The sequence below is a fragment of the Sodiomyces alkalinus genome (genome assembly GCF_003711515.1).
Source record: "Sodiomyces alkalinus F11 unplaced genomic scaffold SODALscaffold_7, whole genome shotgun sequence".
Classification (NCBI taxonomy): Eukaryota; Fungi; Ascomycota; class Sordariomycetes; order Glomerellales; family Plectosphaerellaceae; genus Sodiomyces; species Sodiomyces alkalinus.
In genome coordinates, this window is record NW_021167085.1 from 1,520,812 (window position 1) to 1,543,046 (window position 22,235).

The window sequence follows — 22,235 nt, forward strand, 5'->3', positions numbered from 1 at the left end:
CATCTTGAGTCGATCCCTGAAATCGCCGGTCTACCTGGCACGCACCAGGCGGCCTGGCACGCCTGGCAGAAGTCTGTCCAACTCGTCCGATATGTCTGCTACGTCCACCCACTCGCGATGTGACGACCATTCCATCATGTCCGGACTCGGCAGTCACGCCTGTGAAAAGAGCCAGCCTGATGATGCCATAGCGTCACCCTCGACACCGCTAGGTGAAACACATGAAACACATTCCAACCCACGAGGTGAGTTTTATTTTTTCTTTATCTTTTTTTGAGGCATGCGTTATGCCACGTCAGGGCGGATTCCGTGAAGACAAGAAGCAACACCAAAACATCCTCCAAGAGCCCCAGTAACTATTCAGTGGCACGAAAAATTCACAGGCTGTATTTCACTGGCTGGGGAGGTAAGGTACGAGTTAGTGTAACAGTACCTGACCTTGACTACCCTCGGCATCCGTCTCTCGCCCCACGGAACCGGAGCGGGGAGCCCGTTTCTAGCGCCGGCTGGTCGTCCCACGATGACGATGCGAGTTCGGCCGCTTTCTGCATTTATGTTCTCAAGGAATGAATACTTGCAGGCACAACGCAATTGTGCAGCCATGCCGTCAGTCAGCCGCCAAATCGGGCCCTGGAAAATGTCTCCGGGGTCCCTAGCCCCACCCCGCTCAGCCCGTGTCGCATTCGCGTTGATTATGCGCTCTAATTACCTCCCTGTTTTCTTGACCCCTTATTTCTTGATTTTTCGTGCTTCGAGATCAATGCATTAATTAATACAACATTCTTACTCATCGTCCCAATCTGGTTGATCTGACTGACTTTATAGTCGGTTCTGTTTACTCTGCACCAACCTTCAAGCCGAATGACGACAGCTCCTCGGCGCCTGCGACAACTACTCGCAGTCGTCCTATGGCTATCGAAGTCCCCCAAATCCGAAAACTCCATTCGGCTCCGGGCGGTACCCCTCCCGAACCTTTATCGGCCCGTGGTGACGTGCCTGGGTAAGGAAGCCGCGTTGGTTCCGTCTCGAGCTACCCGTTTATTAGCGCTAACTCCGGCCTGTGACGTAGTGGTTATTTCCCGCTACATGAAGACCCGAACTCCCGGGTACATCGACCTCATCCGTTCTGTTCTGAAAACAGAAAATCTCGTCACGAATTCCATCTTTCCCTCGAATTACCCTCGACATTTCACCAACACGGGTCGTCCGCTCCCCTCGCGACTATGCCAGAATTTGTGCGATCCGCGGTAGACCTGGGCAATCACCCCTCTCATACGCCGGTCGCATCCTACTTACCCAGCGGTGCACCGGATACTCTGCTGCCCATGGGCAAATACTATCCTTCAAATTACGAGACGTGGAACCGCTCGCCTCAACATCAGGGACAAGAGCAACCGATACCACGCTCAGCTGCCCTAAACGGCCTAGCCTCGATGCAATCCGATCCTCAAGTCCCCGCGCGATCCACTGTTCCGCCACGCCACGATTCTGAGGTGAAGCGCATGTTCCAACAGTATCAGCGGGACATGGTCGCTCAGGCTAGACTCGCAGCCAGCGAAGTACTCAACGGCGTCTCCATATCCAGCCAAGATTCCGTATCCTCGGTCGCGCTCAACAGCGCGCCTCTGAAGACCCTGCGGGGATCGAACACCCACAAACCAACGGCGCCGAGGCTATTGCCTCTCGGCAGCCCCGGTCCTGTAACGCCTATGGACCTCGAAGAGGGAGAGGAAGGAGGATACATGGGGCGTGGCAGACAAGCATGCTCGCCATTGGGAGAAGGGGAACAGGTCACAATGATGGTGCGGGCTGATGAGACCTGCATCAGAAGAGAGAGCGCTTCGCCTTCCTAGGTGGAGGCAGCAGGACCTGCATTCACATGATTACATACGTGAAGCTGCGAAAGGCTGTGCAGCTGGAGATATTTGGCGTAACCAGGAAAGGAGTCCGGGACGAACTTTTGCTGCAGTTGCAGTCTTCGCACATTTTTGTTTTCTTTCATGATACCCCTCCATTTTCCTCTATGGCCAGCCATAGACAGAAGGCCTGCGGCCCCAATGCATACCCCTTACATTGCGAGTTCGATCAGACACTACAAAGCATGGCATTGTGCTTAGGGGTGGCTTTCCTTGATTTGTATTTTCAGACTTATAGAAATAGAGAGCCTATACTATGTCTCTCGAGTAGAATAGGTTCTCCATCGACTCCTTAAGCTTTATGCCTTAAGTCTGTTCTTTAAAAGCTATTGTGAGAGGAATGTCTCCTGTCGTGTGACCTTGATGAAGCCATAGCGTGGCCTTTGGAGCATGGCAGCCTCACATAAGTATATTAGACTATCGGTATTGGAGGAAGAATAATCTGTTATCGACTTATTGCTAGGTCTGTACCCATTTACGTGGGCCTGCAATAATTGGCAGGGAAATTGCCCTGTACGCCACCCAACTCGCCCACCCACCAGTCCTGAAGCTTTTGGGTCTTCTTGACAATCTTGATCCTGTCACCTTCTCTGAAACTCAGGTCGCCATCCTGGTCGCTCGTAAAGTTGTGTTCGGCGATAACGTATTCGACTGGCGCCTGTTGTGCACGCTTCGTAGGGGGCGGTGGGGGCGGTTTCTTTTTCATGATGCCCCCGGAGGCGCTACGGCCCTGCGGCGACGCGACAGTGCTGATCACAAGCTGCGACTGATGCTCGAAATAGTCAGACCGCTCTCGGGAGGGCGTATAGCCGGGAGCGAGGGGCCCGCTGCCCGGGGATTGGCCGAGTGAAGTCGCAGTTGTGAAATCGGTCGGCAGGCCGACTTTGGAGCGCGACAGGGCGGACTGGCTTGACTGCCGGCTGGACTGCGGCGAGGCATCTGACTTATTCGACAGAGCTGCGGAGCTGGTGGATGGAATTCGCGTTGTTCTTCTGGTAGGTTCGGTCCCATTGTTCTCCGTCAAGCCAGGCAGGAAGCCCGACGTGTTGCGAGTCTGGCTGTTCCGGGGCGCGGGATTACCGCTTTGCGAGTCGTAGTTCGCTGCCATCGGCATGCGCACGGCTTTACCACGCGCTAGGATTGACATGGACTCTGTCTCCGACTGGACGGGCTTGAACCGAGATGCCCATTGCGATATAACTTGGTCCATGGGCGGAGGCGGTGAGGGAAATTCATGATCCTGGCAATAGCCGTGGAGAACGGTGTAGTAGAGACCCAAGAGTCGGTTCTCGATGGTTGCGAGAGAAGCCAGCAAGTAAGGAACCAAGTCAGAAACGGAGCAAATGAGTGGGGGAAGCGTTCGCCGAAGATGGTCGTCGGCGATTTGAAACTCCTGCGTTGCATGGTATGATCGAGTTAGCAACGAGACCCTTTGCATGGGCATTGGACAGTATATAACTGATTGTCTCGTCTTCTTCGTACCTCTGACACGACATTCATCTCACTCTCCGCCTTGGAAAGTGCGGCGTCTTCCTTAGTAGTCCTGCTTGTCTTCTTCTGAAGTTTTTTGACCTTGTCCTGGGCCTTCTCGTAGTCCAGTCGCTTGTTCTCACGCTTCTTGATGGTCTTCCGCATGGGCTGAATGAACTCGAGGGCGTCGGTGGCAGGGCGTATGACTTGTACGTCAATCCCCGCCACCTCCTGTAGAAGGTCGGACTTGAGCTCGTTGTAGGCCTCCCGGAGACCAAAGGTGCGCTTGACTTGAAGCACGGGAGTAGGTCTGGTGGGCCGTTCCAACTCCCCCACGGGAGGATCGTAGAGTTCAGCGTACTCCTTGACAAGTACATACTGGCAATTGGCGACGGAAAGCCATGCATCGCGTAGGGCCTTGCTACCGTCAATAATCTGTATGGACGAGATTAGCGGATTGGCTACATGGTAAAATGCGAGAGGGTGGCATGTGTCAAGATATGGTAGAAAATAAATTCGGTTCGTCGTTTTACCTTGCCAAGGAATTGAATGGCATCATCGTACTCCTTGAGAATCAGGGCGACTTTGGCATTGTCGCCTGGAGCTTTGTTCATCAGCTTGGTGAAGCTGCGTTGCATACGGTCCATGGCGGGGCAGAGCCGCAGAGGGTAGGTAGGTGAGACTCGGTCGAGGTCGACAGCCAACCCAAAGAACTGGGCGGTGTGTACAGGTAGGCAGGGTAAGCGAGGTCAAGTCGGCCCGATGCTCTCAAAACGGTTTCAAGGCAGGGGGTCAAGAAGGAAGGAAAAGAGATACATGGACGTCGAAACTATTCGTGGCACCTGGGAGACAGATAGGTGGTTGTTTGTCTTAGTTGACTTTGATTGTAGATGAGCAACGAAGGAAGCTGGGAAGAGATCGATCAGACTCTGGTGCAGGTTGGTTGGTCAAGCGCTCGAGTTAGGATCTCTGCCAAGGTATATTGGCAGCTCAATAATACCGTAGCTGCACGTGAAGTAATTAATTACTGAATGTCCGGGGGGGGCATTGTCACTACAACGTACACCGTATTCCGTAGAACTCAAGAGATGGCACCAAGGCGATCCTGGGAAGGCTGAAACACCCGAAAGTGCTTTGTGTTCCTTGAGGTACCTCGTTTCCCGAGGGTCAGGTACCTAAGGTACCTACCTACCTTACCTGTAGGTACGTCGGGTTCCGCTGGATTGATATGACGCATCCGATCTGTTGTTACTTGTGTGAGGAGTCACCAGCTGACGCTCCCATAATACCTCCATTTAAGGTTGGCAGTGCAAAGGTAGGTTCAGGTCGGCGACATTTGTACCTACCCGGCCATGGACGGTTCTTTCTAGGACAGCAAACGGATCACCGGTTAGAGGCTGTACTTCGTAAGGTACCTACGTAAGAAAGAGCCTGGCTGGCTTCTTCCGACTACCTAGATACATGCTCTGGTTAAAGCAAAGGCTTTTCTGTCCGAACTCTGACGTACTACGCAGAACTAGCCTGTTCAGCATGTCCAACACACACGGAATACATCTCTGCCATGTGATGTAAGAATCAAGTTGACTGAAAAATATGGCCTACCTTAGAAGCCTAAACCCCAAAGCTTGGTGCAGTCGTCCTTCCTGTGAAAGAACGATTCTACGTTGTATGGTCGGTTAGAAGGTTGGTGATGAAGGGGAAAGTAACAAATGCTACAGTGGAAGATTGTGATAGGTAAGCAGCCTAACCCCAGCATAGGTCACATGACCTCATCAACAGTCCCTTCTACACTTAGGTACCTTTTAGTGTATTATTACGTCGTAAGCCACCACCTGGGTCCCCGAACTTCTTAATCTCCACTCCGATAGCCTACCCCTGCCCCACCCCCTGTAATTTGCGTTTGATGTTCGGGTATGCGTGTACTACCTTATGCTAGTTAGTAGGTTCTGCTTACCTCTGAATGAATTTCTGTATATAATGCCGATGGTAGAAGACTAGCATAGTCGATATAAGCTACAGTTGTCCGTTATCTATAAATCCGAGGCTTACTAATAGGCTACCCCCGTCCGTAGGCCTCACGTTTGGAAGGTTCGGTATAACTTAGAGGTTAACTGCTCCGACCCTTTTATAGAATGCCTAAGGGAACTAGAAGAATCTGGGCGAAGCCGACTAATATTCATAAAAGCGCCAAAGGACACGACTTGTAAAATACCGTAAAGACTCAACAACTTCGGGAATGGTACTAGGCTGCTTATATGAAAATTACCCACTTCCCCATATAGGTTAAGTCGATCGTACACGTGTAAATTACGTATCTCGATACCCCTTTACCTCCTATAGCCTTAATTACGATAAGGATTTTCTACTTAGTTAACTACCTTATAAAATTCCCTTATTTTATTAGTTGTTTTAAAATAAGGTAGGGTTAGTGGGTGCTAAGTCCTTAGTGCTATTCCCGAAGTCATTGAGTCTTTACGGTATACTAAATTATTATCTACCCAAACTCTCCGCCCCATACCACGCCACTCCGCCCCACAGAAATCCTTAGCCCAGCCTCGGCCTTTATGTATATATGTACGTGTACACTGATACTGCAATCACAGACAGGCTTAGGGGCTACATCGTATAGGTACTCCCAAGTTGCCCGCTAAGCGAGGGGCGTTATGAGGGCCTACGGGTTGGAATCCATGTGTGCGGCACCAGTTGAGGCTTCCTTACCTGAGGTACCATGTCGCCGATCCCACAGATCTCACACAGTGTTACCCAATACGTACATCCGCCCTGGACTGGTACCCATACCAATTTTTGCATAAGCGGGCCGATGCGAGAGCCGCCGATCTAACCCAATCGGGTCAGCCCGCTACAACGACACGCATTGCCCCTTAGACCGCGACTTGTGTCCGAACGTGAATATATCACTAAAGGCGAGTAGTGCTTTAAGAAAATCACTTGGCTTTCCTAGACTATCCTGCTTCCTCCCGCCACGAGAAGGATCCTCCGGAAAAATAAAAATGCCTATATCGTTAAGGAGTCAAGGACTTTGTCTGGAGACTGGAGTGTGTGAGAAAACACCGTAACACGGTGGTCGTGTTGAAGCGTCTGTCGGGGCCCATGTCAATACGGTTCTTGTTGTTATGTAGCGAGGGACTTGGAAATGAGCTTTGTAGGTCGCCTGGGTTTATTCTGGGTGGTATGTAATTAGTATTGCTATGCCGAAAGGTATCATTGGGTCCCCAACACGATTAGGTATGCATTTGATATGTAGCCCAAATTGTCTTACAAACCTGTGTCTGATACCCAGTTTTTTAAGACCCCGCTCTGCACTGCCGTCGGCAGGGCAGCTTCCAATATCGGCAAAGCTGATGTCTATCCCTTGGCGCGCCACGCGTTGACGCGATACTCGGCAGTCGGCACATGGTTAGTGACCGATTGAGCAACCCTGGTCCGAGATGATCTACAATGTACAACAAGATGATCTACCAAGTGAGACGGAAGAAAGGCGATCACTGCATGCAACACTCTTCCATAGACAGAGACTCAAAGTTCGGTGGCATGTTCCTTATATTGTTGACTCTAAGGAGCAAGTCCTATCTTATCCCCTTGACATGTCACCATTTTCCCCAAAGTATTGGGCAGCCCCCACCAGGTTGCTTCCTGCCATTCATTCCACGACACACGACACACGAGACGTGAAAAGATGTTTAGTAGAAGCAGCGGCAAGTCCTGGTAGAACGTGGTGTTAGCCATAGGTATTGTAGATGACTGTCAAATGATGTGTGTTACTTACTGCCAGAGGAAGCCGCCGCACTCTCCACGAGAGTACGGGCCGCTAGGGCCGCTGCAGTTCTGGCACTGTAATTTTACGGATTAGCATTCATGTCCTGGAAGACGCAATGACTCTCTTCGTCTGTCTTTGGCCGCTTACCCGGTTGTTGCAGAGACTGCTGTCCTGGATGCCACGGCAGAGGCCGGAGCCGCAGTTCATGGCCTGGAGGCTGTCGCCGGCTACCTCGACTTCGGCGTTGGCGTTGTCAGCCGCAGCGGGCATGGCCGCAACGGCGGAGACGAGGAGGGCGACAACGAGAGTGAACTTCATTATGAATGATTTAAAGGGGTGACTTGTTGGTTTATGTGAGTTTGTTGTCCGAGATGTATGATTGTGGTGATTGTGGTGATTGTGGATGGGAATCATCCAGCTTGAGCCTTGAAGGGAGGGAAGCGCCCTTCTTATACCTTTTCAGATCCCCAGAATGGCCAAGACGTTGAGCGTTTGTCTCGAGGAGGTTTACCGCTAAAGCTACGAAGAGCAGTATACAGGATGTCTCTATCCAAGAGCAGTATACAGGATGCCTCTATCCAAGAGAAGCATACAGGATGCCTCTATCCAAGAAAAGTATACAAGATCCCTCTCTTCCAAACGAAGTAGCCAAGGTGGCTCTCCTGCAAGCGAAGTAGCCGATGTGACTTTTCCCAGGCGAAGTAGCCAATGTGACGCTCTCCCAAGCGAAGTATGGACAAGATTTGCAGAGATAGTTAGACCGAGTCCTCAAGTCTGAATCAAGATCCTAGAAGCACCAAGACTCAATGCGGAGCACGTAGTTTGTCACTGGTTGAGCGACAAGTGATCGACATATGGTTTGCCACGGCCATCTCCTCACGATAGATCCCCTCGTCTAAGAGACGGCATTCTTACGGATGTGGCTCTACGACGGAGCGCCGATCACTGTCCAGAGTGTGGACATAATGATCAGCTATTTCCCCCTGCGGCCCTGCCCAGCTCTACGTTGTACATAAGCAAGGCAACTTACAGTCTGACTCTTCCTACCTTAGGCTCTAACCCAAGACCGCTCCCTTCCAGGTAGGTACGCCTGTCTGGATGATAGCGCGATATCATACAGATCTGCATACATAATTCTTTAACTCCTGGAAAGTCCTACTTGCTCAGTGTCGTCGTGAACATTTTTCTAGTACACGTAGAGGGAGTATAACGGGTAGGCGATTATACGTACCGTGGTACCGTGTACGTAATCCTTTAGAAGTGGATTCCAGGAACTCAGCGATATTCTGCGACGTATCGGGCAATATAATTACCGTATGGCATTCTCTTCGGTGGACGGGCCTAGCGGGTATATCGGTTCCGTTACTAAAGCGGAATCTGCGTGTTAAACTCGTCGTCTCGTTAAAATGGATACCCTACCCGTAATAGATACCGGGGAGGAAACGATGGTTTTAAAATAGCGTCGTTCAAAGGCAACGAAATAACCAATCAGCGATCTTACCATAGGTCCTCTTTCGGAACAAATATCCCATGCGATGCCCCGGTAGGTACGTGTACAACGGTAGGTAGCATCCTAGCGTCCGCCACGTTTTCTCTGCCGTCCGAGCTATACTACTTTAGAAAAGCCGCGTCACCACCTACTAGTTATAAGCGTGGACCAGTTCCTCCACCCTACCCCATCAGGCCCCACCCCCGCAGATCCCACCACCTGCCATGCTCTCCGCCAAGCAATTCCAGCAGATCTACGGCAGTTCTTCACACTTTAAGCAGAGCTCTGTTCTACGCCGCACATGCTGCTTAACATAATAACCCTTTTCGCGGAACGGGCTTTAAACTACACTACCGGCCACAGATCAGGTACCGGAGGCACCCCAGCTCTAGCCGGTAAAGGCGTGGGTCATAATCGGAGTGGGCGGGGTAGACAAAAGCCGATATTTCCGTCGTGGTCGGTTTCGAATGATTCAATAGTCTTGTGGGAATTGTTTACAACATGGCGAGAAGTTAGGAAGAAATTCTTGCGTTATCCCCTGGACAGGAGCCCCGATATCACCGCGCGGCGTTCTGGCACTGGAAAGCTCCTGGGTTTACGACTAATATCGCTTATTAATTGAGGTCGCTGGGGTTCGTGACTTCATGTATCCCATCGACTCGATGGTAGTCTTTGTTCAGGGTTGAGGCCACGGCTTATGAAGCACCTCCCTCGGCGTAAATGCGCGGGAAGAAGTTAGCTCGAAAGCCCGACGCGATACCTAGACCTGTACCTGGAGCGAACGGAGTCGCTCGACAGTTAGCTTTTCAAGGTTAAAGGTCGCGGCAGACGGGGAATCAGCTGCATTGCAATATATGGTTCGGGTCGCCCATCGTCCTAAGGGCTGGCCTTTGACTGTACCCCGAAGAAGTACCAGGCTCACTAAGGTAAGCTCATCGCCAACCCTTCAGTTTCGGTACCTACGCCAATCGCTCAGTCCGTATCCGAGTCCGCAAGAGAGGACGAAGCATTATCTGTAAGTACACTTTCTGCGGGCCTTAAAGCGTCCTCCTATATACCTTAAGCTCCAATATCCCAAAACAACATATTATTCGTGCACCGCAACATATATATTATACGTATTATATACCTTACGCAATAAAATCACTATAGCCAGCCACTGCCGCCCAAGTCACCGTACGAACTAAAGTCCATTAATAATGCTTGGGGTCTGTAGGTTGCCTCTAGGTGGTATGAGGTTCACTGTTGGTGTATAAATCACCAAACCCCTCCCAGGCTCCCTTCTTGGGGGCTTCCTTACGACAGTTATGGACATCTATAAACTTTCCGTGCATTGAAAGTTAGGAATTACCATTTATCACCCACACTTCCCATGGCTCGTACAATTAGATAGGCATATCTACTTTCTCTTAAACATGCTGGCTGATATGAAATCCTAGACTCATATCACCACACGGTAGAGAAGCTCAATCTCGTCACTGACCCGACAGCACCTAACAGTTGTTGTTTAGAAGTCCCCTTATTTCGACGGAGTACCATTAAGAACTTAAGAAGCCAGAAAATCTGCTCTGTTACTACCATCCAGACGCCAACACCACACGGTCCACACCGGGAAGAGTCATGGGCAGAATCAACAAAGCCATAAGGCATTGGTCGCTGCCTGCAGTCGACTCACTGGCCGCAAGAAGAAGGCCCACGAAGATACTTCTGAAGTCAAAAGGCACAACAGGCCAAGGCAAACCTCAATAATCAACAGCAACAACAACAACAACAAATGCTTCCAGACAAGGGTGGGAGTCTAGAAGCGATGGTGAATTTCCCTGGAGATTAGAACAAACTATTGACGGGGAGGAAAACTGGCGTGGAACTTGGGTATTAGAAGTAAAAGATCTTGGGGCGATGGGTTGGGGAATTGTACTGGTACCCAAGGAGAACGGACCCGGGGGCAAGTATCGGAGAAACCGACGCCACTTACCTTTCCCTCTTGATGGAAGCTCGCACTTGAGCATGCTAGATGGAGGACAGTACGATCTCATGGTTCAGTTGGGAAGTCCCGCGAGATCCCTGCCAATATAATTCATACCAGAGTCAGCATGAATATAACTGAGAAACGTAACAAGGAGCAAGTGTCGAGTAAGTGAACCAAACATCAACCCAGGTTAAATGATTTTTTATCAGTAAGGACGATTCTACTTTGTTGGAATCCGGGCGCGGTGGGGTTTCACTCTTATGGAAGTGTTTGGTGACAGCCGGATATATCCCTCGATTGGCGACTCGTTCGCCGGCCGGAACGCGAACTGATCGATGAAATTGCACTATCCACCATGTCATGACGGAGAGTGGTGGCTGGAAGTTGACTTCAACATAGAGGTAATCTGCTGACGCTTGCTCAGCGAACAAAACTACGTGTTCTTGGTAAGAACAACAGCGTTCCATATTTGGAGCACTCTTGTCTTGCTCCCAGCCGACCCAGCCCAATCAAGGGTGCCTCCCAGCTCTTGCCGGTGACAACAAATAGCAAGAGCCCGAGTTACCAGGGCTAGGAAAGCCTCAAAAAATAACACCGCTGGCCGATCGTATTATATACCAGCCTCTTATAAATCTTACTGCTGCGGGTTTGCATTCCGAAGTGTATTTATACTGCGAAAGGGTGCATGCGTGCTCGGCAGCGCGTAATTACTTGCAAGCTGCAGGGAGCTGAAACCAGCAACTCTGTCGGGATGGAGTCAAAGTAAACTGCTTCGGACCTTTTGTGGAACATGAGGAGCTGGGCAACATTAGCAGGAGTTCCACAAAAGTGCCGAGGCCCTGGACCTTTGCAATATATTGGTAATGGGTGCGGGGCAAAAGGGCAAAAAGGCTCCTATCCGGCCTCACGCGCTCCTGGTCACGTGGCTTGGCGTTACGCGAACTCGGCACGAGGTATCACGGCGCGTCACCCAAACCCCACCCCACCATCTGACCTCGAGCACACCACCAGACACCAATTTGCCCTCGGTGTCACTCATTTCGTCTAGATCTGCACACACACCTACCTCATGTACGCGGGTTCTCGCTCGTCATAGGTAATATCCTTTCTTTCCAACTGGAGCTCTCCGCTGACGACTCGGTGTACAGCACCGTCATGTTGCTGTTCCGACAATGGCCGCCACAGTTTCGACGCATCGGTCCCAACAGGGCTCAGACAAACCGAGATCGGCAATACCGACTGTCGCCCCTGTTCTCGATTTTGGTTGCCTCTTCACGCACGACCTTAAACGCAAGCAAAAGCGATGGCAAGATGGTCGTCTCACGTTTCACACTTTCAACAAACGTGTAATGGTCTACGACGACCGCGGCAACTTCATCGGCGATACTCATTGGCGCGAGGACTACGACTTTGAAGAAGGTGAAGAGTTTCAGTTGGAACAGGGGTGCGTCATTGTTCAAGTCTCCGAATGCCGCGGGAGCAAGGACCAAGATTTGACCGAGCTTTTCGAAAAGAAAAATCGCCAGAAGGAGCAACGGCAACATCGGCAACCACGGACCAGTGACAATGCCTCCTCCCCGGCCGACGTGACTCTCCGGTCAGCTCTACTTCACCAGCCTTCAGGAGCCATATCCATACAGTCGACATTGCCCCGTCAGGTCGTGACACCTCGTCCAGCCCCTATTGGCCGTGCAGTCATTCCCTCTGTCTCGCCCTACGAGCAACGTCGAATGCGAGACCCACAACGAGAACGAGATGATGAATCTCCGCCAAAAAAGAGGAGAAAGCCCAATGTAACCGCTCCGAGCAAGAGTGGCTATGCCCAGAGTCTCTTCGGTGCCGCGCTCTCTCTCGCGCCGTGGACTTCAAGTGCCCAATCAGTGCAAAGCACAGTCTCTCAAACTCCTACAGAACGCCGTAATACTGCTGGGACAACATCTACCAATCCCCGAAACCCAAATAATAGACAGCCTCAATTGCCATTGCCGCATTCTATCAATCGTCCTGTTACTACTGGGCAGCCGGATACAGAAACTCCCGTTTCTACCCATTCGAATGCTTCCGCCTCTCCCACTCTCGTTCGCCTGTCTGCTTCCCCGCCAGTAGAGAGTGGTTCTGCCCGGAAGTCCGCGACAAAACCGGGACAGAGAAATCCAGGACGAGAAACCAGTGATTTTACAGACAAGTCACTACTTTCTATGATTAAAACTACAATGCATCCCGCGAAGGGAGCCCCTCTTGCGAGCTCCAAAGGCAGACAATGGGGCAAATTCGATGCGACTAGTCGCCCGGCGGCCCAGCAGGACCCAAATGCGACATGCGTGTGCATTGATCTCGAAGCGCCCTACAACGATGCAGAAGCCCGGAAATCTCTGGAAAACTGCCAACGTACGGACAAAGCGACCAGGGATGTCCCTTGTGCTTCTAGGCATATCTCTATCCATCCAACTGAAAACACAACGAGCCTGATCTCGACAACGAGACGGAACAAGAAGAGAGGCCTCCTTATAGTATCCGAAAAAAATAACTCGACAAAGAGAAGGAAAGACAATGCCGGCGGATCGGTTTGCTCACAAGGAGAGCGCGGTAGTGCTTGCGTTGAAGATGTACCTGACCAAGGGGATACGAGTACTCCGCTCCGGTGCTCGTTTTTGCGGGAACCTGGCAGTAAACCTACGGGCCGCGATTTCCCTGGGCTACCAGATACGGAGTTACCATGCAACAGCGAACTAGACTCTGGTCTGGGAAAGCCTTTGGAAACGCGTCTCGATATAAGCAGATCGAACGACCGCCCGACGGGTCCGCTTCCCAGCAAGAAGTCCCGATTCAGACAAAGTGGAACAGATTCTGTCGACACGGATCACAACACAGAGACATCGGATTTTGAAGACTTCCCTTTCCAAGACGAGCCGGGTCCTCTTACGTCGCGGAGCAAACGAAACCCAATAGAGCTTGAAGAGAAGTTGCAGATCAAAGGGCCGCGCCTTGCTTCTATACGGAGAAGTGTCAAGAGCAAGGAGATCATCGGATTCCGCAGCGGTAATTCGGATGTCGGGTGCACACTGGGAAGCCCTAGGACCGCCGGCCCGGTTCCTGCCGCGGATTTGCTCAAGACGCCCGGTCACAACCACGAGAGTCATGGTTTTGACGAACCCGGAGAAGGCATGGCACAATCAGGCGGAAATTCGCACCAAAGCCAGCCCCCCCAAAAGCGGCCCCAGGACATGAAACGGACTGAAGTGGGAAAAGCAGAGGGGTCAGAGAAGGCAGGGCTGTCTGCAACAGACAGATCCTTAGCGCAAGCTAGGTCCAAAGAGGCCAAGGAGGTCGGACCCAGTGGATTATACCTCCCAAGAGAGAGTGGGAGGGAGGCCGTTGTAGAAGCCAAACAGGAGGCAGACACGCAGAAATCTTCTACTCGTTGCGGCGATGTCGAGGTCGCCTTATCAACCACAATCACCAAGCAGAAGTGTTCACCTGATCGTCAGAACCGTCGGATCGACGCCTTGGCATGGAAGTCAGGAAGTGACATAAACACGCAACAGGGGTCAACAGGTGCACGGCTGCAGGAGGAGGGCGTGGGGGCTCGGGGTATTCGAAACAGACCTACGGGCTCGGAAGTAGATGGGTCTCTCCCTGGAAGCGGCCAAGACACCACCAGACCTGAGGCTGATACACATGAGCCAAGGAGACGAGCCGAACCGGCTAGGCAACATCGGAAAGCGGCGATTCAATCAGATGTGGCGGGACAGATCGCTCGGCCGATAATTGGTCCTGCTTTGGCAACTGCGGAGCCGAACCGGTCTGGAAAAGAGGGACCGCCTCCATTGAAGGATAAGCTCCCTCTCTTTACACGGGCAAATGGGGGCCCGTGGAGCAAGACAGCTTATGACTTGTTGGGCATAGAGCGGCCCTCGTCATAAGCATACGTCTCTGATGGGCGTTGAAGGTGTTATTTCAAGTGTATGCCTGGCATCTAAACAACAGCTGTCTACCAAGTCAGTTGCCCAATCCTCTGGTAGTGCTTCGTGGAGGAGCATGCGACACAATTCGAATCGAGTCTGAGAAGCAATTTGACGATACGTCTAACCGTCAATAATTCCCATTCGTCTCCTCTTTATCCCTATTCTCAAGGCTTAGATGGAGTTCAGATGCACGGTTACCTATCTTATCGTAGGTCACACGCCTCCATCATCTGGACATGCCAAGCTGGAGTAGCCGGGAGCGGTGTGGGTGCTTACTCGCGCTACAGCGCCGATAGCGAGGATGAACTGGAGTTGGCTGGTCACAGGCATGGATGGATCGATGACTCCTATAACAATGCTTGGACTTGATCAGCCAGGATCAATTCATACTTCGTACTCGCCCAACTTTATCATCACCAACGTCGAGGAGGTTGAGGCTGACTCACAGGATCACGTGATATGCATCTCAGCTGCCATTGACCAATCAAATGGTCGTTCTCTCGCCGAAAAGCTCGTGCCAACTGCGGGTGTAGTGGGGTAGGCAGACCAATGGTGACTCAGGTCTGTCCCCGCATTCCTCCTTTCTGCACTTGGTATTGGTTGGACCCCGGTCTCATCGTCCTCCTACACTATACCCTTTCGAGCTCGCCGATGAATCTCATTCTGACCTGGAAGCCACTGCGCCGCCCCCTAACACGAAGTATTCGTACATTCGAGCGTAGTAACACTTCAAGAGGTAAATAAGGTACTAGCTGCCTGACATCCTGTAAGCCGAGTCGCTTTCTTTCCTTCTCTTCTTTCTCATTTTATTTCGTCTTTGGCAGTGGAAGCAAGATTTCAACTTTCCATAGACAAACGGTCGACAGGCATCCGTCAGCGGCATCCAAGTTGAAAGCTGGACGTCTCACCACCAGCAACTTGCAGCATCGCCCTGCCCTGTCAGCGAATATCTCGAGAACCCGAGAACCCGTGAACCAATTCACCACGAACCATTTTAGCATCTAATATCCCGCCAACTATCTGCTCATTAGCCTCGAAATATAACCAAGGTAGGTCTAAATGGATAACAATGCCAGCGACAAGCCCTCCATGCTCATCTATGCACTATCAGGTCTCCTCTGCCCAGTGTGTCAACTCCCATCTGGATTGGATCAATGTCGGCAACGGAGTCCCTTGACACGATGAAGACATTCTTCGTTTGGCAGCCGGCTCTAGGAGCCCCTCTGGAATTTTCTCCTGCTTTGGGCACTCAGGAACTCGACAACTTGGTCCACGCCTATGTACCCGGTCCGGCCACAATTCAGGAGAAGAGGGCCCTCATCTCTCTGGACTTCTTCGAGTACGCCCAGATTACGGGTGCCACCGTGAAATACTACTCAGTTGATGTCGCGCCGACGAGAAAGGCTCCCTCATCAGAAGGCTTGAGCCCCATGCATGGCTCGGGATACAACTCCAGTTTTGTCTCCCCTGTTACATCGAACTGGAGCTGGCAGTCGCCGTCCCCCACGCCGGTCTCTGTTGCTGCGTCAACCCCGTCGTCGTCCGCCCAGGATCTCGCTGTACCCAAGGCTCGCAACGCGGTCCCCAAAAAGGCTTCGTCTCGCGCCTCTGTTCACAATGACGACTTCTCCCACATCCCGGGCATGAAGATTATGACAAAGGATGGCCGAGACGTCACCAACTCGGCATCGCGTGGCTGCAAGACGAAGGAGCAGCGTGACCATGCACACCTCATGCGCATCATCAAGGCCTGCGATGCCTGTCGAAGGAAGAAGGTCCGCTGCGATCCGAGCCATAAGAAGCGCACATCAGGGCCTCAGGCCAGCACACAGCCCCCATCCCAGTCACAATCTCATTCCCGAACCAGGCCGGCGAGGCCAGCCGCCTCGAGTCGGAAGAGCAAGAAGCCGGCCTGTCCAACACCCGCAGCCCCACCACCACCGCCAGAATACACGGCATTGGCGGCATCATTATCCGACTTCGGCGTGCTTTTGGCTGGTGTCGAGGCTTCCGAATCAGCGGCCAACCACCAAGACCCTTGGGAAGCTTTCGTTCAATACGAGGAGGAGGAGCCTTATTCTGGGGACGTTTCCGACTGGAATATGTTCTTTGATTCGACGGATTACACATCACCCGACTCCAACATGTCCACCTCGCCCACTCAGCCCTGTACTGCCACTCAACCTCCTTGCCAGCACGTTCCATCGACGGAGGCGCAGTCTTCGCCCCGCAACGGTTCAAACGCTCATGCACCTGATCTGCCGGCACCGAATCTGCCTTATCTGAGCGGAGCTTCCGGATCCAATTATGTCGACTTCAACCTCTTCTCTCCTGCCAATAGTTTTGTCGATGAAGACTCCATGCCTCGCGTGGACATCGGTGCCAATCTATCTGGGCACTTCGGGACTTCGAGCTTTGACACCCTTGATCCAAGCCTCCTGGAGGAGTGCAACGTGGATTGGGCAGTATCTCGGCGTCCAGTCGTGTCGAAGCGAGACCAAGGACGCTCAATTTCCAGTGCTTTCTGCCCCGAGCCTGGATCCCAGCCAGCATCCGTCCAACACAAGCAGTTAACCATGCCGGATCCAGAATGGGATGAAGCCGGATCCTCACAGACGGGCCCTGCAGCGGGCAGGCGCAATGCTGTCTTCCAATTTGCAAGAAATTCGACCACACAAGGCACGGCTGTGGCGTCAGAAGTTGATCTTCATGGCCAGTCGTCTTACGCGGCTTCTACAACGCAGAATGCCACACATCTTGTTGTATGTTCTTTTTCAGGTTTCAGAATCTGCATTTGGCTAACCAAACGTCAGGACAAACGAGACGTAACCGTTCGACATGTATCGCCGACTTGCGCGTCCGAACACTCGGTACGTATTGCGGAGACTGGTGCACGTTGGACCGGGCTAACAGGATGTCAGGACAAACGAGGTGATGCTGATGCTTCTCACACGGTAACTGCGGATCAGAATATTCGTTCTCGTCCTGTTCCAAGGCCCAACAACGGGGAACTTTCCATGCAGTCTAATAGTCGCCTGCAGTCCATCGCCCAGGTAGAGGCCCTGGGTGTGGACGGTGGGTCAACACCGGCGCAGACGAAATCCGTACATGCCAATAGCACCAGGACGAACTTGTCTGGACCCGCCGACGCCGCACTACCTGGTTCCTCGTGGGAAGAAAGGACAGTCCTACGCGTCACGGATGCTAGGTCACAGCAACAACGGCACGGTCTTTCCGACGCCTACGCCGTGGGTCAACAAGCAAGGGATTCCCGACTCAGCATCCGTGGAATCTTACCGGAGAACGCGTCGCCAGGATACACATTGACTGAGGTCCCTGTCCAGGCCGTTACCACAAGCTCCAATACCGGCCGAATCTCTGGCGAGGATATCCCCTCCGAACCCTCGGGCTTCAATTCGCAACATGAGACCTCGACCACTCAAAACGCGACCCTCGCGGTGGTCGCACTGGGCGTGGTAGCATGGGCAGCGCCACAGGGCCTCCAATCTATGGTGTGCATGATCGCACACTTTGCACTCGGCCTCATGGCTCTCGGGTCCGTTTTCGGTCCCAGTGCCGTCTGGCCGGGTCCCTACGAGCAGAGGACCCACGCAACCAAAAACCACACGCAACCCGACAAACCGGCCTCGACTGTCTCCCACCTCCGCGGAGACTGGACGTCGAGGATACGTGGCCTATGTCGCCAGATACAGAATGCCCATTCTACAGCTGTTGCTGGGCGCCTGGCGACCCATAGGTTGCAGGCGCTCACTCAGTGAAACATCTAGCTGAGCAGTCATTGTTGGACGGTTTTTTCTTTTCCTCTCCCTCGTCTCCCCCTCTTGGGGGTTAGCGGGCTTTGCCGTTGCAGCAGCTCGGAATTTTGAGTGTTGCTGTCGGTATGTCTTGTCATGTCACAAAGCAAGCATCATGCTAAGCGCATTTGGTGTTTGTCAGGGAATCTTTGGTTGTCGATATATACCCCCTCTGTTCTTAGATTACTCGTCCGGCACGTACAGGACGTTCGAGTCGGTCAGTGAGATCTTAACATTCTTCTTCGGCGTCTTGTCTGAGGCAATGGGAGGGAGCACCATGGTTTTGTAAGGATGAGACGAGAGCTTCATAGCGCTGGTGGCTTGCGGTAGATGCTCCAGACGTGTCCTGTAGTTGAATTTTAAGTTTCTGACCCGGCCAATACTGCTTTCCTTGTTCTTTAATATATAATTCGTGACGATTGTTGAAAATTCGCTTTCGCGTACGGGATTCTCTGCGTATTGTCATCTCCTGATTTCAAATAGTTTGCTGCCGGCTTGGTTCTGTGGTCCGTGTCCAGGAAAGGGGTAGAATATCACGTGGCTTTGAGTTTTTGGTGTCCACTGCCCCAAGTACCGGTCTTCCGTCCCACCCTTGTTTAGTCCTCCGGGTTGACTCAAACTGCTTTTGGATTAGACGTGGTTAAGGCAGGTGGCGTTCCTCGTGTCTGTCCCTTCATGTAGAGATATAGTGGGTACATTTGGTCCAGATGGAGTTTAAGTCTACCCGGAGGATCGAACATCGTCCAAGAAGTCTTGAATTTTTCTTCGGTCATCTCTTGCATCAATCTCAGGTTGAAATAATACCGAGTATTTATCAACGGCAAAAAAAAATCCTCCCCCGATCGTTAACGGGTGATTCAATTACCCTTTCCGCTTCCATCTCTTATCCCTTTGTTACGTGTATCCGCACCTCGAAGCAAATATCCTCGGCCAGTATACGACTCCACAGGACGGTATTAACTCATCCATGAGAGCCAGAGACTAAAGACATGTGTCGTGGATCTCTTTGACGGAAATCCTTTTTTTTTTTTTTTTTTTTTTTTTTTTGGGTTCGAAAGACGTCGAATTATTTTTGGAAGGCAGAAGCTGCAGCGACCACGCATCCAGAAAGTACGACTCATTTTGCTTCGGGCAGACGGATAGAAGAAGTTCAGTCAATATCGCGAGCGACGACGGGCATCGATAGGACGGATAGCCGATAATAATACACGGCGATTTGAGTGTATTACGGCTGCTTCGCCCCATCATGGTGTATTGGGAAACTGGTCGGGAATTGTAGTGACTGATCAGACCAGACGGAAGGTGGGCGACGGAGACGAAGACGGACGTATTCACGGTCGCAGTCACGGACACAACCGCCGCATCTCGAACATTTCCATCCCTTTCCTGGTTTCAGTGGGGGAAGTGTGAAGAAAGGGGTGTCGGTTGGAAGAGTCTGAGAAAGGAGCCTTGTCACTTGTCTTCTGGAAGGTGCTCCTCCTGTTACGAACCTGCATTCGAAGAGGCAGTATTCTACCTTACCTAAGGTAGGTAGGTAGCTGAAGGCACTACACTACCCGGAGTCAACCTAGAAGGCAAGGTAAAGTACCTAGGGGAAGACAGGGAAACACGACGGCAGCAACAAAGAGGAAGGTGGGGAAAAAAAAGGAAAGCGCAGGCAGGCTACCACCGTTGCTCCTTCCACCGGCATTGCTGGGCCACCATAATGGCGAGACTTCCTTTCTCAGGGGCGGGCTCACCAGCGCCAGCACCTTCTCCCTCGACTTCTCCCGCAAACTCCAGCATAGGCCACCGGCGCTCCTCGACTGGGAGATTCCTTGGCGGTCTCTTTCGCCGTCTCATCCCCCGGTCCTCTTCATCCTCTCGCTCAACCTCCTCCGCGCAACCCGAGGGAAGCATTATCACGACAGCTTCAGAAACCTCGAAACCCAAGACTGACACCGGCCACAACACTATGGCCCCTCCGGGTGTTCCTATCCCTGCCGTTCCGTCATTAGCCAGGATCGCCGGTAAGGAAAACCAACCGCCGGCTTCTGACCTCAATGAGTCTCTGGCCCGACTTGCACTATCGCCGGGGGACGCTGTCAGTCCTCCTCCCCTGAAGCCAGTTGCCGCAAGTATACCACCCCTGGCTCCCAGGGATTGCATTAGCTCCGTCGAGAAACCAACACATCTGTTGTTTATGGAACAAGCCTTGGATATGGTATGCATCATCGTTCATTTCCTTTTTTTTTCTGTCTTTTACCCCCCTCCCCTTCTCTCTTCCCCTTATTTTGCCTCTTTTCTGAAAGCTCTTGTTCCCGATCCTTAATCCGCTTTATGTGATGACACAAACTGAGTGCCCTCTTCTCCCCCCTAGGCTCGCCTAGCTCTCCGCACAAATGAGACGCCCGTGGGTTGTGTTCTCGTTCATAATGGTAAAGTCATCGCCAAGGGCATGAATGCCACCAACGTCACCCGCAACGGCACGCGCCATGCCGAGTTCATGGCCATTTCTGCCCTCTTGTCCTACCGGCCGAACGGTGTAACCGCCGATGACCCCGTTGCCGAGCCGCGGCACATTCCGACCCAGCTATCGTCTGCCGCTGCCGCCGAACGGGAGCGTGAGAAGAACGCCGAGCTTGGTCCGGATCACAGCGTCAACGACTCGGAGTACGTCCGTAACGGCCACCTCTATCCCTACGGGCAGAAGCTACATCCAGACCCACGTGTGCCGCGTTCCATCATCCGCGAGTCGGTTCTCTATGTTACTGTCGAACCCTGCGTCATGTGCGCCAGTCTTTTACGCCAACTCGGCATCCGCAAGGTCTACTTTGGCGCCGTCAATGACAAGTTTGGTGGCACTGGCGGCGTCTTCAGCATCCATAAGAACTCGGTTCGGCCTCAGGACAAAGTCCAGGCCGCGAAAAAAGGAACCTCGCCGGGAACTTCGAACGCCAGCGATGGCATCGGGGCGAATGGGGTGCAGGTCCTAAATTCCATTCCGAATGCTATTCCGGGCTCACGGCCTGCCTCGGCGCATTCGCAAGGGTCCCTGGTGCAGCCCAAGCCGATGGCTGGCCAGTATCACATCCCGCAGTCGAACCCTGATGGCGATGGTGGCAATGTCGAGCACGGTTTCGACATCGAAGGTGGATGGGGTCGTGAAGAGGCCGTTGGCCTGCTACGGCGGTTCTATGTGCAGGAGAATGGTCGAGGTATTTCACCCCTTCCTCGTGCAAGACTATGTAGAGCACTAACTGACCTACTTTGCGCACCGTAGCTCCCCAGCCGCGAAAGAAGGAAGGCCGCGCAGCCCGCCTAGCGGCTTTGGAAGCAGGCCTTACTGGTGTGGATCCGGCCGAAAATGGCGCAGCTACGAAAGCCAACACGTCAAACGAGGGACCAAACGGCACCGACGGTCTGGCGACGAGGATGAAAAACATTACGAATGCGAACATCCCAATGCAGTCTCCGAACTTAGCCAGTGGGGTAGGTAAACGTGGATTGGAAGAAACAGATTTGGCCGTGTGAAACCGGATCGTCAGGTGTGTCTGTTGCTAGGAGACGACCAACGAGACGTCATAGATAAAGCAAGTTGCCCCTCATGGCCGCGGCGTATCATTTATGGTGGATCCGCACTTTGGCCTGGGGTTACGAGGGTATGGTTCTTTATTACGGCAGGCCTGTCACCTGTTGCTACCAACCATTGTCAGAGACGGTTATGTGGACGAAGCACACGCCCTCTATAGGGCTTAGGCCACGTGGCCACGGTTTGGTCATGGATGGTTGGAGACGGGTCGTCTCATGTTAATACCTTAGATCGGTTGATTTTTGGAGTCATGTCCTGCATA

General features: G+C 52.4%; 6 protein-coding genes across 6 annotated transcripts; 4 read left to right on the top strand and 2 right to left on the bottom strand.

The window, feature by feature from the left end:
- Nucleotides 1–820: 820 nt before the first annotated feature.
- On the top strand, nucleotides 821–2,122 carry SODALDRAFT_198895 (hypothetical protein). The gene is made up of 2 exons (XM_028607188.1): nucleotides 821–1,000; nucleotides 1,070–2,122. The coding sequence occupies exons 1-2, from the start codon at nucleotides 909–911 to the stop codon at nucleotides 1,851–1,853; spliced, it is 876 nt and encodes a 291-aa protein (XP_028465318.1). The 5' UTR covers nucleotides 821–908; the 3' UTR covers nucleotides 1,854–2,122.
- A 143-nt stretch (nucleotides 2,123–2,265) lies between these two features.
- Nucleotides 2,266–4,391, bottom strand: SODALDRAFT_313737 (SH3 domain signaling protein). The gene is made up of 3 exons (XM_028609244.1): nucleotides 3,920–4,391; nucleotides 3,399–3,821; nucleotides 2,266–3,309 (listed from the first exon to the last, which is right to left on the bottom strand). Exons 1-3 carry the CDS (start codon nucleotides 4,031–4,033, stop codon nucleotides 2,392–2,394), a joined length of 1,455 nt encoding a protein of 484 aa, XP_028465319.1. The 5' UTR covers nucleotides 4,034–4,391; the 3' UTR covers nucleotides 2,266–2,391.
- A 2,538-nt stretch (nucleotides 4,392–6,929) lies between these two features.
- SODALDRAFT_334625 (hypothetical protein) lies at nucleotides 6,930–7,566 on the bottom strand. Its single transcript, XM_028612259.1, has 3 exons — nucleotides 7,312–7,566; nucleotides 7,174–7,238; nucleotides 6,930–7,109 (listed from the first exon to the last, which is right to left on the bottom strand). The coding sequence occupies exons 1-3, from the start codon at nucleotides 7,480–7,482 to the stop codon at nucleotides 7,088–7,090; spliced, it is 258 nt and encodes an 85-aa protein (XP_028465320.1). The 5' UTR covers nucleotides 7,483–7,566; the 3' UTR covers nucleotides 6,930–7,087.
- A 4,070-nt stretch (nucleotides 7,567–11,636) lies between these two features.
- Nucleotides 11,637–14,894, top strand: SODALDRAFT_334626 (hypothetical protein). Its single transcript, XM_028612260.1, has 2 exons — nucleotides 11,637–11,718; nucleotides 11,771–14,894. The coding sequence occupies exon 2, from the start codon at nucleotides 11,795–11,797 to the stop codon at nucleotides 14,543–14,545; it is 2,751 nt and encodes a 916-aa protein (XP_028465321.1). The 5' UTR covers nucleotides 11,637–11,718; nucleotides 11,771–11,794; the 3' UTR covers nucleotides 14,546–14,894.
- A 622-nt stretch (nucleotides 14,895–15,516) lies between these two features.
- Nucleotides 15,517–18,738, top strand: SODALDRAFT_198994 (hypothetical protein). Its single transcript, XM_028607189.1, has 4 exons — nucleotides 15,517–15,636; nucleotides 15,699–17,349; nucleotides 17,401–17,457; nucleotides 17,509–18,738. The coding sequence occupies exons 2-4, from the start codon at nucleotides 15,742–15,744 to the stop codon at nucleotides 18,364–18,366; spliced, it is 2,523 nt and encodes an 840-aa protein (XP_028465322.1). The 5' UTR covers nucleotides 15,517–15,636; nucleotides 15,699–15,741; the 3' UTR covers nucleotides 18,367–18,738.
- Nucleotides 18,739–19,740: 1,002 nt separating this feature from the next.
- Nucleotides 19,741–22,051, top strand: SODALDRAFT_198996 (cytidine deaminase-like protein). Its single transcript, XM_028607190.1, has 3 exons — nucleotides 19,741–20,605; nucleotides 20,762–21,599; nucleotides 21,665–22,051. Exons 1-3 carry the CDS (start codon nucleotides 20,108–20,110, stop codon nucleotides 21,913–21,915), a joined length of 1,587 nt encoding a protein of 528 aa, XP_028465323.1. The 5' UTR covers nucleotides 19,741–20,107; the 3' UTR covers nucleotides 21,916–22,051.
- The last annotated feature ends 184 nt before the right edge of the window (nucleotides 22,052–22,235 follow it).

Excerpts from the sequence above, each read along its gene's own strand:
- SODALDRAFT_198895 (XM_028607188.1), top strand. The coding sequence starts at position 909 with ATGGCTATCGAAGTCCCCCAAATCCGAAAACTCCATTCGGCTCCGGGC. Across the intron at positions 1,001-1,069 it reads GCCCGTGGTGACGTGCCTGG|TGGTTATTTCCCGCTACATG; the intron begins GTAAGGAAGCCG and ends CCTGTGACGTAG.
- SODALDRAFT_313737 (XM_028609244.1), bottom strand. The coding sequence starts at position 4,033 with ATGGACCGTATGCAACGCAGCTTCACCAAGCTGATGAACAAAGCTCCA. Across the intron at positions 3,822-3,919 it reads CCATTCAATTCCTTGGCAAG|ATTATTGACGGTAGCAAGGC; the intron begins GTAAAACGACGA and ends TCGTCCATACAG. Across the intron at positions 3,310-3,398 it reads AGATGAATGTCGTGTCAGAG|GAGTTTCAAATCGCCGACGA; the intron begins GTACGAAGAAGA and ends CATGCAACGCAG.
- SODALDRAFT_334625 (XM_028612259.1), bottom strand. The coding sequence starts at position 7,482 with ATGAAGTTCACTCTCGTTGTCGCCCTCCTCGTCTCCGCCGTTGCGGCC. Across the intron at positions 7,239-7,311 it reads GCAGTCTCTGCAACAACCGG|TGCCAGAACTGCAGCGGCCC; the intron begins GTAAGCGGCCAA and ends GTAAAATTACAG. Across the intron at positions 7,110-7,173 it reads TGCGGCGGCTTCCTCTGGCA|GACTTGCCGCTGCTTCTACT; the intron begins GTAAGTAACACA and ends ACGTTCTACCAG.
- SODALDRAFT_334626 (XM_028612260.1), top strand. The coding sequence starts at position 11,795 with ATGGCCGCCACAGTTTCGACGCATCGGTCCCAACAGGGCTCAGACAAA.
- SODALDRAFT_198994 (XM_028607189.1), top strand. The coding sequence starts at position 15,742 with ATGTCGGCAACGGAGTCCCTTGACACGATGAAGACATTCTTCGTTTGG. Across the intron at positions 17,350-17,400 it reads AGAATGCCACACATCTTGTT|GACAAACGAGACGTAACCGT; the intron begins GTATGTTCTTTT and ends ACCAAACGTCAG. Across the intron at positions 17,458-17,508 it reads CTTGCGCGTCCGAACACTCG|GACAAACGAGGTGATGCTGA; the intron begins GTACGTATTGCG and ends ACAGGATGTCAG.
- SODALDRAFT_198996 (XM_028607190.1), top strand. The coding sequence starts at position 20,108 with ATGGCGAGACTTCCTTTCTCAGGGGCGGGCTCACCAGCGCCAGCACCT. Across the intron at positions 20,606-20,761 it reads TGGAACAAGCCTTGGATATG|GCTCGCCTAGCTCTCCGCAC; the intron begins GTATGCATCATC and ends TCTCCCCCCTAG. Across the intron at positions 21,600-21,664 it reads TGTGCAGGAGAATGGTCGAG|CTCCCCAGCCGCGAAAGAAG; the intron begins GTATTTCACCCC and ends TGCGCACCGTAG.